General features: G+C 32.1%; 1 protein-coding gene across 1 annotated transcript; it reads right to left on the bottom strand.

Annotated features, from left to right (window-relative positions):
- Positions 1–6,318: 6,318 nt before the first annotated feature.
- LOC121224944 (uncharacterized) lies at positions 6,319–6,867 on the bottom strand. The gene has a single exon (XM_041108597.1). It carries the CDS (start codon positions 6,865–6,867, stop codon positions 6,319–6,321), a length of 549 nt encoding a protein of 182 aa, XP_040964531.1.
- Positions 6,868–13,363: the final 6,496 nt, after the last annotated feature.

The raw sequence follows: 13,363 nt of genomic DNA, 5'->3' as shown, positions 1-13,363 counted from the left end.
GGCTTACAAACATCGAATGATATAACAACAATCACACAAAAATATATTGGCATACACTTCTCATGGCTTAATTGGGTGATCATACATCGAATAAACGGATCTCCGAACTCCCACAAATATCAAATATAGTCCACCAAGTTGAGCGGGTCGAAGCACACGCTCCCTTATAACGCCTCAAATAACCCAATGAGTGGAGACTCATGCTCAACACTCCTTTATCTAATCCAAATAAATCAGTCCACCTAGAGCCATATGCTCACAATGTCACAAATAAAGGTGAGTACTAAAAAATCCTATGGCATGTCAACTATATCCAATGGATCCACCATGCAGGTTGCCAATATATTCAGTCAAACATAGCATATAAATCAGTCATTATTGTGGTCAATTTAATGTAACAAACTGCTTATGTGTAACATGTAACATAGTTATTTAACATCAAATTAAATCAAGCATTTCATTTGTCATTTTCCAATGTTCAATTACCAATTTTAACACCAATAAATCATGACCAAAAACTCCAATAATCATGCTTTAATCATCAATATAATTAGCCTAATTAAATTGCACAAAACCACCTAAATGCTTACTTACCGTTATTCAATAAAAATTCAACTATTGTACATATAATATCAATCTTGCAAAAATCAGTCATTCAACTATAATTAATCAATTGAAATCATCAATTAAGCTGCTAATTAAACATAAATGAGGGTCAATTTACCAAATTTCCCTTAGAAACACTCACTACACAATTTATTCTACCACAAACAAGTGATCAACGAAGCAAATCCAAGCTTCAATTCTGGTCAGCTCGGTCCTCTTCAAGATTCGGAGCTTCAACAGATATAAAATATACATTACTACCTTTCCAATGCTATAATAAACACAAATTTTAATTAACTATACTAATCAAAATCCTCTCACAAAGATACCTTACCGGATTTGTAACATCAAGTCAAAAACTCGACTCCTCACAAAATCAATCTCTCCAACCCTCCTAAACACTTTCAATCACCCATGTTTCCCTTACTTTATCATTTAATCCTTAATCACCCATGTTTCCCTTACTTTATCATTTAATCCTTTCCCTAAAAAATTTCGTATTTTAAGGTTTATTTGTCATATAAATGCTCTAAATGTTCCTTTGTTTTACAATTAAATCCTATTCAATTAATATTTAAATTTTACTCAAATTACCCCCAATAAAATTATTTTAAAATTCTTTTTCTACCTAAATTGATTATTTTCACTAATAATTATTTAAAATATTTAAAATTAATTTTTCAAAAATATTTTTTTGGGTTATTGTTTAATCGATTTTAGATGAAATTAACCTCCTAAATTAAATTACAAATTACTACAAACCCTATAAATTCCTAGTTTCACACCTAGAACCCGAAAAATATACCCAAAACTACTAGACCTGATTTAGGGATATTACAGAACACAAAATCCAATTGCAATCGTGAATCATCCCTATTAGTTTGGAAGTTAGCATCGGTTTAACATTTTACACTTAGCTTTTCCTCACCTCCATATATAAGGATTGTAGCCTTAGTTCTTCTCAAGTACTTAAGGATATTTTTAACTGGGACCCAATGACCTTCGCCAGGATCAACTTGGTGCCGACTCTTCATGCTTAAAGCATATGATACGTCTGGACGAGTACATAGCATGGAATACGTGATAGACCTAATAGCTGAAGCATATGGAATCTTACTCATATGTTCTCTCTCTTCTGAAGTTGAAGGACACATTTCCTTCGAGAGTGAAATACAATGTCTCATAGGTAAGAATCCTCTCTTAGATTCTTCCATGTTGAACATTTTTAGTACTTTATCTATGTATGTACTTTGGCTTAAACCTAGGAGTCATCTTGATCAATCTCTATAGATCTTTACTCCTAATATGTATGTAGCTCCACCCAAGTCTTTCATAGAAAAATAACTTTGTAACAGCCTATTTTTTAGTGGTGTCAGAAATAATAGTTTTGGGACCACAACTCCAACGTGTCAATCTATAAATATTAATTATTTAATATTTATGAGGTTATTAATGTTGTATTAAGATTTGGTTATAAAATTTTACCGTTTAGATAGTTAATTAATTAAAAATGATTAAATCGCAAAAGTTATAAATGATAGCTCTTAATGTTTAAAGGTGTTAAATAGTTCTTGAATAAATGGGTGGTGGACTAATATAATAATTAAACCATTATAGGTTGTAGTGGATGGTTTTAGGCTTAAAATTGTTCAATTTGAATGAAATTAAGGATGGGTAATTTAGTAAATTAGGAAATAAGCAATATTTTAACAAAATAAAGTAAAGAAGCCATTTTCATCTCTTTGTTTCATCTTGTTCAACCGAAAACCCTAGAAAATTTAGAAGACCATTCGACCAAGCTTGAGTTCTTCAATTGGGTGAGTAAATCTTGCCTGCTTTTAGTAATTTTTATGTTTTTGAGTGCGTATTAGCTTAATCCAGCTAACCCAGGGACTAATTTGTAAAGCTTTCATATGTTTTAAATTATTTCATTACTGAGTTTGAGTTAATATTTAATTTTTATGAAAGATTATTGAGTTTGGTAGCTAGATAGGACTATTTTGTAAAGTAGTTTTTGATAATTTTAAAGTAAGGACTAAATTGTTAAAGTGATAAAATTAATTGTACTTGATGTGAAATAATTGCAAATATGGACTTTAGTGAGACCCTTGAATGTTTTATTAAGTTTAGATTTGAATGAAAATGGTTAAATTGCATGTTTTGGACTTAGGGCCTAAATTGCATAAAAGTAAAATGTTGAGGATAATTTTGTAAAAATGTCAAAAAGAACTTAATTGCATAAAATGAGTTTATTTTTCTCTAGGAATTAGTTAATTGAATGAAATTCTTATTTTAGATCAAGAACGAGATGATAATCATGGAAAAAAGAATTATGGAATAGTCCATGTAGTTTTGTCATCGTTGTAGATTAGTCTAGTAAGTTCTTTCGATTTAATTTCAATACAATTTAAATGCACGTTATAAACTTAGTTATTGAACATTGGTAATTAAATTAGTGCTTGAATTTGGAATATACTTAATGAGTTATTATTGCATTGTTCTCTGATGAAATGTTCTGAGCTAGATGAACATACGATAGAGTGCGATTAGCATGCCAATAGGTTATTTTGCGTGCGGTACGGGTTAGATATGAGATGTGACGATGATTTTTATATATCTTCTATTCACTGAATATATCGAGGTCCTGTATTTTTTACGGACTATCGAGTTATATCACTTGAATCTACAGGCTAGGTACTTAGTTTCGAGGTGTGTTATCGGTTGGATTGGCTCGCATGAGCGTCTGGTGTGTTTTGTATGGTTAACCGTGTACTCAAATCCATATATCATTCATCAGGCATTGTTTATTTGATCATTAAACATTATGAAAATATGGAAAATATTATTGTATTATTATTTAAGCAGTACTCAACTGTTGTAAGTTGTGATTAATAGGAACTCTGTTATTGATCTTGTTATTTGAGTTACTAATTTACTTCGGTAAGCTTTATCATTTAATTGATGAACTTTTTTAGATTACATTTTGTGAAAATTAGGAGATTGGATCAACTCGAAGAATCACACTATCTAGGGATCTCTTTGGTAGATTTTAAATTTAACTTGGCTTATATGGCATGTAATAGGACCATTGGTCATGTTATGTAATGGTTCATAAGTATTGGTAAGGTATATGTATTGTGCATTTGACATTGTGGTTTGAACAACTAGATGCGGTATGCATGTTGAACCCTAAGTTTGTACATAAATGGTCAAGCATGAAATGGTAAGATTGTTATGAATGAAGTATGGTATGTTGGGTTGAATATGATATGGTAAGTTTGGCCTGAGTTAAGCATGACATTTTTGGGAATTATTGTGAGTCATTTGGAGCATGTTCGTGGCTTGTATTTGTAGTTAAAGAAATGAAAAGTGTAAGTGTTGTTTCTAGTGTCAATGAGGGCACGTTGATTAGTTAGTTAGGTGCTTGGATGGATAAATTATTCTCTTTTGTGGTAAGGTGACTTTTTGGCATGAATTGAAATTGCTAAGATAAGATTTCTACCATTATTAGGATAAGTGTCGATACTTTGGCATTTGGTATCGATACTTGACCAAATGAACAGTATCCAAACAAAAAAAAATTGCCAAAATAGTATTGATTTTAAGTTGAGTATCGATACTTTTCATGAAATATCGATACCACTAACTAATTATCGATACCATTGCTTTTCTAAGAAAATAAACTTGAATTTTGGTATCGACTTGTCTAAAGGTATCGATTAGGTATCGATACCAACTACAAGACTTTCATTTTTGTGTTAAAACTTATTATTTTTGAGATTTAATCCAATTATATGATAAAAGTTCAAAAACAGATCCTCTTAGGGTTCTAAAATTGAATTATTTATATTAGTTACACGTGATTAATGTTTTAAATATTAGATCCTTGTGTGTAATAAAGTGATTATCAATGATTTAGTTTTGTCGAAACATCACTTACTCAAGTCTGACATCCGGGTCAAGTAAGGGGGTGTTACAAACTTCCTAACCAAGTCTAACAAACTGTAGAGTAAGTATGTCATTTCCTATGATAAGTATGTCATCTATATACAGCACCAAGAATACAATAGTGTTCCTACTAATTTTCTTATAAACACAAGGCTCATCTTCATTTTTGATAAAACCAAACTCTTTGATCACATCATTAAAACGAAGATTCCAACTTCGAGAAGCTTGCTTCAATCCATAAATGAATCTTTGTAGATTGCATATCTTTCCAGCATCTTTTGAATCGACAAAACCTTCATGTTGTGTCATGTAAACATCCTCTTCCAATTTCCCATTAAGGAAAGTTGTTTTGAAGTCCATCTGCCAAATTTCATAATCATGAAATGCAACTATTGCAAGTAAGATCCAGATGGATTTAAACATAGCAACAAGAGAAAAGGTTTCGTCATAGTCTATACCATGAACTTTTCAAAAACCTTTAGCGACTAATCGCCCTTTGTATGTTTGTACATTACCATCCATGTCGTTTTTCTTTTTGAAAACTCACTTGCACCTTATGGGTTTAACTCCTTTAGGTGGGTCAACCAATATCACTACATGGTTTTCTGATTGGAGTCCATCTCATACCTCATGGCCTTAAGTCATTTCTTAGAATCTAGGCTTGACATCACTTCTTGATAAGTTTTAGGCTCATCTTAATCCATAAGTAGAATATCACCATGTGCTATAATGAGAAATACATATCTCCCAGGTACATGACGTTCTCCTAAAGATCTTTGCGGTAGTTGTGTTTCCAAAATAGTTGATTGTTTCGCAACAATTTGTGGAGCATGTTGTGGTTAAATCTCTGGTTTAGTATTCTGTTTTTGTTTTCGAATTTCTCCAAGTTTAATTTTTCTACCACTTCCTTTTCTAGAGACAAATTCTCTCTCAAGGAAGATTTCTGTTCGAGCAATAAACACTTTGTTCTCGGTAGGTTTGAAGAAACAATACCTTTTAGTTTCCTTAGAATGTCCCACAAAGATGCACTTTTTGGATTTGTGTTCAAGCTTTGTAGACATTTGACATTTAGCATAAGCTTCACATCCCCAAATCTTCATAAAAAACATACTAGGATGCTTCCTAGTCCACATCTCATATGGTGTCTTTTGAACCGATTTAGATAGAACACAATTTAGTGTGAAGAAAATTATTTCAAGTGCATGTCCCTAAAAAGAAGTAGAAAGATCAGCATGACTAATCATTGATCAAACCATGTCTAGCAGTGTTCAATTCTTCTCTCAAAAACTCCATTCCATTGTGGAATACCAAGAGGTGTAAGTTATGAGACAATCCCACATTCCCTTAAAAGCTCATCAAACTCTAAACTTAAGAATTCTCTTCTTCGATCTAATCGAAGTGCCTTAATACTTTTGCCTAGTCAATTTTCTACTTCATTTTTAAATTTCTTGAACTTTTTAAGGGCTTCAGATTTATGGCACAAAAGATAATTATACCATATCAATTGAAATCATCAGTGAAATGGACGTTCCACTTTCTTTTTCCTTCTTGACCTTTTCAAGATAGGCAAGGCAATTCCGCGTCCAATGCTCAGTCTTATCGCAGTGGAAACATTTTCCTTCCTTAGCAATTCCTCATTTAGGTTTCAATGCAGTTTTTCCTTTGTTAGGTTTGGCTTTTCCATTTTATAGGCTTTGCCTTAGCATTAAGCTTTCCTTTCCCTTTGTCATTGCGAACCATCAAAATGGGCTTAGGTCCAGCACTTTACATGTTACTTTCAGCAGTTCGTAACATGCTAAGTAATTGTGGCAAAGTCTTATTAATCTCTTTCATGTTGAAATTAAGGAAAAATCGGCTTAAACTATATGGCAACGATTGTAGGATGACATTAATGGCCAATTCCACACCTAGAGGGAATCCAAGTTTTTCAAGGCTTTCAATATAGCCTATCATCCTGAGAATGTGATTTCTCACAGGAGTTCCCTCCACCATTTTGCATTGAAATAGAGCTTTAGAGGTCTCATACCTCTCTTGACGTGCTTGCCCTTTATATAATTCCATGATGTGTTGGATCATATCATAGGCAACCATATCCTTATGTTGCTTTCGAAGCTCATGAGTCATGGTGGCAAGCATTAGACATCCTACATCTAACATGTCATCAAGATACTTCTTATAAGTATCCTTCTCAACTCTAGAGGCATTACCTACTAGTTTATTAGGAACGGGTTCTTCAATGACATATAATTTCTGTTCTTGTTTGAGGACATTCCTCAAGTTACAGAACCAGTCAAGGAAGTTCAAGTCGTTCATTTGTCCTTCTTAAGGATAGATCTCTATGGGAAAAACATCACCGATTGAAAATTTTTATCAAAACAGAATATTTTCAAAATCAGAATATTTTTAACTTTCGATCTTTGAGTCTTCTAGCTAGAACAACTTTTGTTCCTAATTTTCGTATGTTACCAGCAAGTTAACTACTAACTTCGAATAACATAAACCCCATTACGCTAAGACAAATCTGTTAACACTTAACAAATTATATATAAAACTCAGTAGGCATCAAAATCAATGATTAACATTTAATCATTGATTGGGGCAAACATATAATCACATAGGTTTAACATATTAATCATACATGGTTTATTAAATTGATTGCATGTATCATATATGCAAAACAGATCGATTAAAACAAATCAAACAACATGTATCTCATACAATCGCATCAACCAATAAATTTAACCCTGAATCTGTATTGTACAAATGGCTCTGATAACACTGTTGGAACGTCGGTAAGCTTCGTAGTGTAATGAAAAAATTATTCCGGCGATCATCAACTATGGATCCATGTACGAGGAATGAGTCGAGTTTAAAAAGAGTTGAAGATATACCTTTACAAAACTAAAGAATGGAGAATAATGTTGTTAGTTGGATTCATTTGAACAATATCAAATGAAGCAACAACAAAAGTGTCTCGGCATCTACTTATTCCACCTAGTTAAGCACGAACAACAAAAACTCTTTGAACTTTTTCAAAGAGAATACAAAATTTTGGCTACTAGACCTAGTTTGATTTTCTTACTCACTCTCTTACTTAATTAGAGATTTTATTCCTTTTATTAATATCCTATATTAAAAATGGAATAATTCCCCTTTTACTTTTTAGAGAAAATCATGGAAAATATTAAATATTATATTCTTTCCAAAAGAATATTAACTTTCATAAATGTTAACTCTAGAAAGTAATTGCAAATTACGTCTACTAGGAAATATTGTTCGTCAAGTAATCTTGTCCGTTAGGCAATACTATCCGCCAAGCAATACTGTCTGCCAGGTAAACTGTTCACCAGGCGATAATGATACTGGCTGCCAAAGATATATGTAAGAGGGTATACACCCAACATTTTGCATACAACCTGTTCGTTTTTAGCATAGGGTGTCACCCTGTAGGTTTTTGTAACGTTAGTAGTAATACTAGAACATTTCTAATGTTACAATAAATGAGTGGCATTTAGCAATGCATCATTGCTACCCAAGTTATAAGAAGTCGTGATTCGACATAACCTTTTTGTTATAAACTTTTCATGTATTATATCTTTTTATCATTTATATCTAGATTGGACACAAGTCATGGTATAGTCACACATGTATAGCCCAATCTCATATTTCTTGATATTTTGAGTAGACTACAATAAATAAGTACGATATTACTCAAATAACTTATTTGAGCATGGCGATGCATTTATAGTCCCACTCCATCAAGTGGCTCAAGATATTACTCACATTATATAGGAGGGATAAATCTTATCGTGATTGATCATATCCCACTACATAGATTGTGGCATACCCAACATCAGTCTTTATAGTACAACCTATTAAGATAGACGTTTAACTATATCAAAATATACAACTCGCGATGTTGGGACAATGATGATCTCAAGTCTAAGTATCATATACATAGTTATCACTACGAGTAATGTTTGTGACTATTACAAAATAATCCAAGAAACATATTCATGGCGGGTCAGTCCAATATGTTGTTCTCTAACACATACTCATGTATTGATTTTGACATCCCGATGTCAAAGACAACACTTTGTCATCAATCAACTACACATTAGTCTCAATACATTATTGTTGTCCAAACCCACAATAGTACCTGACTAAGGACCTTTTAAGAATAATCATATCATTCTCAGGACTTTATTATTAATCAGTTTATTATACACATAGAAAAAGAAGTTGAAATGACAATGGTAATCCTTATATTAACGAACAGGGTAAAACGGGTATGTAATTACAATCATCTCATGATGGATATTTGGGCATATTCAAACATAAACAATATAAATGAACTCGGCAACTTAGAAATGTGATGAAATGGACTTGATATTCAATTTGAAATGGCATTGAATATTTTGAATTGTAAATGATACATCTTGGTGATTGATTATAAAAAAGATGGTTGAATTGAATCTTGTTTATTTAGGATAACTTTATGATTTGTTGATTGAATCTGTCATTTTGTTAAGTTATATGATAGTAAAACTAATTTATGTTTAAGTTACTTTTAGCATCTAATGATCATGAACATAAATATATGCTCACCTTGTTGATGTTTTGAGTCTCATGTTTTAGCCAAAGTTATGCAAAAATAAGGTAGCTTTAATGCTTATCTAAAAGCAAGGTAAGCATATTATTTTTCAAATTGAACTTACTAAGCATTTCTTAATGCTTACTCAAGTTGTTTCCTTCCCATGTAGATCATCACCTTGCGGTACTCACCAAGCCAGATCATTAAGAGGCTCACACTATCACCCAATTGGTAGTAATGTGTTTATTTTGGTTATCAAATTTGTGGCATTTAAATAGGTATAAGGTGGATGGAAATTGTCATCTTGGATAGTGGTTTAATTAAGTGTAACATTCTTTCTTTTTGGCTTGGTATATGTGTGGCAATGAATGTGTAACAGCCCGAATTTGGGGCTAGTCGAAATAGTAGTTTCGGGACCAGAAATTCGACGAGAAAAAATTTATTTTCATTATATTTTTATGGTCTACGATTTCACAAAATGATTTCGTGAAAATTTCGTTCGAAAATTTTGACGTTTGGGCACTCAATTTAGTCAGAAGGACTAAATTGTAAAAAGTGCAAAAGTTGAGTTCTATATGTTAGAGGTGTCCAATTGTTATGAAATTTTAAATTGTAGGTATTTATATGGTAATTATATCATTGGTTAAGTTGGTGGACAAAAATGGGTATGGTTAGGCATGTTTCCAGAGTTTTTCATTAAGGGCATTTTGGTTATTTAGTTATTAAAATGAATAAAAAACAAAATTAAAAGCCAATTTTTGTCCATCTTCAACCCCTAGGCCGAAAATTGCATGGAGAAACCATGTATATGTTTTTGAAGCTTTTAAGCTCGATAGTAAGCCCGTTCTATCCCCGTTTTTAATGATTTTTATGTTTTTGAAATCCTCGTAACAAGTTTTACCTATTTTTACCATTTTTTTGAACTAAGGTTTGTGTTTAAAAATTTACCCATGACTAATATGCATGTATTTTTATGTTTTATGGAAGAATATGAATGTTTGGAGTGTGATAAACGATTTGTACTAAGTAATTTTCGATGAAAATGCCTAAAAGGATTAATTTGGAAAAGTTATAAAATATGTCACAAGCGTGTGAATAAGTGAGTATTATGGACTGCTATAGTTATTAAAATGGTTCAGCTAGGCCTAAAATGCAAGGAAATTGAATAAAAATTATTTTACGAGCCTAAGGGAAAAATCGTAATTTTGTAAAACTTTAGGGCAAAAATGTAATTTTTCCAAAGTATGATTTTTGGACTGGAATGAATAGTGTGAAGGTTATATAAGTTAAATGTATTGTTACAAATCATGAAAGACGAGAAATTGAAACTGATCGATAAAAAGAAAAGTGAGAAAAAGTAAAAAATTCCCGAATGAACCTTTGGAATAAAAAGGGATACGAATGAAGTGACAGAAATGATCACATGTGTGGCATGGATTTTGTGCAGGCCACTATGTAAAAGTGAAAGTGATGGTCACGTGTGTTGTACTATGTGCATGCTACTACGTGTACCAGAGTGATAGGTACGTGAATTGTATTGAACTTAGTGAAATTGAATTGTACGTGAATTAAATGGAAATTGCAAATGATATGATTTGAATTAAATGAATTATTGTGGTATTGAAATGTATATTGGATTGAGAAATTGAATTGAATCGTGAAAATGAGAATCGTGAATTAAATGAATGGAAATGAAGTATTGAATTGCATGAGTATGTATTGGGTCTCAGAAGCCCTATTTGTTACAAATATAGTATTTTGAAGTTATAACGTGAAGATTTATAAAAGCATGTTAAAAATTTGACGAGTTTAAATTTGAATGAAATTTTATAACTCGGTTTAACATGTTTATAAGTGTATGTGTTATGGTAATGCCTCGTACCCTATTACAGCGTCGAATACGGGTAAAGGGTGTTACAATGTGACATCGCTAGATTCGGTATAACGTTTAGACTGGAATTGGGGTGTTACAGAATGTGTTTCATGCTAGTATGAGTGATGTTATACTATTGATGGTTTTGGTAAAATTGAGTGTTATGCTTGATACATAATTGATTTATGTTTGGATTGGCGCATATTATGGTCATTTAGGTTCTTGATGTATGAAAGTGTATAGTTAAGCATGTAATGATCTTAAATGTCATGGTTAATAAGTTTAAAAGAATGGTTAGAAATAGTAAGATTGAAGGATTATGCATAATCCAGGACTTAATATATGTTTTGACTAGATCATGTCAAACTTATTGAATTGTTTTGCTTTTAAATGTTCATAAGGAAACATGTTTGGTTTGACAGTGTAAATATGTAGGATATGGATGATTAAATTGAAATTGAATGTGCCTAAATGTTGATCAAGTTTGAATATCATGTTAAGTAATTAAATTCAAATTTTATAACCTTATGGTAGTATGTTTTGGTAATTATATGGTATAGGTAGAATTGGTAGTTGAATGAAATGGAAATATGTTTTGGATGGAGATAAGTGATTAAGTACCAATTGTGGATTTTTCCAAAAGCAACGACCACATCGCGACCCTGAACCCCAACGCTGCAACGTAAGGTCGACAGTGAGTGATGTTGTGATCTCAGTATACCCAAAGTCTCAACTTTAGTCTGAAACTTTGAGAACTTTACAATTTGGTCTTATGTCATGTTCAGGTTAAAAAAAGAGCTTTCTTAAGCTCGTATTAGACCAGGATATGATTGTGATGCATATTTAGCATGTGTGTGAAACTTGTTTACTTATTTGATTGGTTGAATATTGTAAAATTGTCTAAAGTTTCTTTGGTAACGAATGTAGAATTCCACAGCTCGAGCCCAACAATCATGTCAGGTGAGGGGTGTTACATTACATATGATTTGTAAATGTTTTTAAATTATGTGAAACCATTGGATATGATTTGATGTGTTTTAAGGAAGTTTTAGTATCTTTTTGAAATGTTTGGATATTATGGATATCATAAGTTGGTGTTCTTGATTGGTTTTGGAGTGTTTCAACTTTTATTTTTGGTCTCATGCCTTTCGATCTTGAGGCATGGCACGTATGTCTCGAGATATATTAGTCAGAATACCCAAATACTTCTTTAAGGGTCTCATATCTCCAGACATTAACCCAGTGTTTGAAGACATTAGAGACACAATACTTAAAAACTGTTCCTGAGGCTCAATGTCTCAAACATTTTCACAATGTCTCGAGACATTCTGTCCTACACTATAAAGGGTGTGTTTTTAAGTTCTGAAATGATTTCGAATGATGCCTGGATGTTCTCATTTTGTAATGGTACTTTGGGAAGGGTCTAAAATGACTTTTAAGACCTCCAAAATATTTGAATGATTTGTGAAACTAAGGATTGATCTTGAATTTAGATTTAACATTTTTCTTACTCGAATCAATTTAAAAAGTTTTATTTTAAATCGTTTAAGTGTTTCAAAGTTTGTTTTATGTTTTGGGTGTGTCCAAACACCTAGGAAATTATTCATAAAAATTTACTCAAGTATCTTAAACATTGAGAATCATTTTAAAGAATTTTTATAAAGTTTTATACAATTCGTACCGATGATCAGGAAAAGTATGGGGTGTTATAACGCTTCATACATCCACGAGATATTTCCCTTCCCAAAATATAAAAAATCTAAATAGTTCATTAGTTCTTTAACAAACACACAATGATTAATCAAAGCGATTACATCACTCTCAATTAAGTTCTGAATCTGCAAGAATAGTTGTGGATCATATCTAAGCAAGACCTGATTAGTCTCATCAATAGGTGGATTGTTAACTAAGTGGTCATCTTTATCAATACTCCTTAAAAAAATCTGATGTTTTTGGTCCAATCCAGATAATTAAACCCATTCAATTTATATTGTATGATCTTAGACATCATTGAAACCATCTCGCTTACAATAGTTTTTTGAATCCCTCACTATTGTAAATGACTCAAGAAACCTAACAACCTCAAAAATAGTAACTATTCAACTTGCTAATCAAATTTCTAGCTTCCAAACAGATGAAAACAATAACCGAAACAGGACACCCCACCAGAACTCCTTTGTGAACAGTGTGAAATAGTGGCAAATAGTAACAAAAACCCAAAATACCCCTGAAACCACCACCAATTGATAACCTAACCACTAGGCTTTCATCAAAACCCCGAGTCAATGTTGTCGTCAAAATTTGATGAAAAGAAGACATCCCATACGCCCCCACACTCCAAC

This window comes from Gossypium hirsutum, chromosome D13 (genome assembly GCF_007990345.1).
Source record: "Gossypium hirsutum isolate 1008001.06 chromosome D13, Gossypium_hirsutum_v2.1, whole genome shotgun sequence".
NCBI lineage: Eukaryota > Viridiplantae > Streptophyta > Magnoliopsida > Malvales > Malvaceae > Gossypium > Gossypium hirsutum.
The sequence above is the reverse complement of the archived record's forward strand: the minus strand, read 5'-3'. Positions and strand labels throughout refer to the sequence as shown.

Coding starts and splice junctions, on each gene's coding strand:
- LOC121224944 (XM_041108597.1), bottom strand. CDS start 6,867: ATGAACGACTTGAACTTCCTTGACTGGTTCTGTAACTTGAGGAATGTC.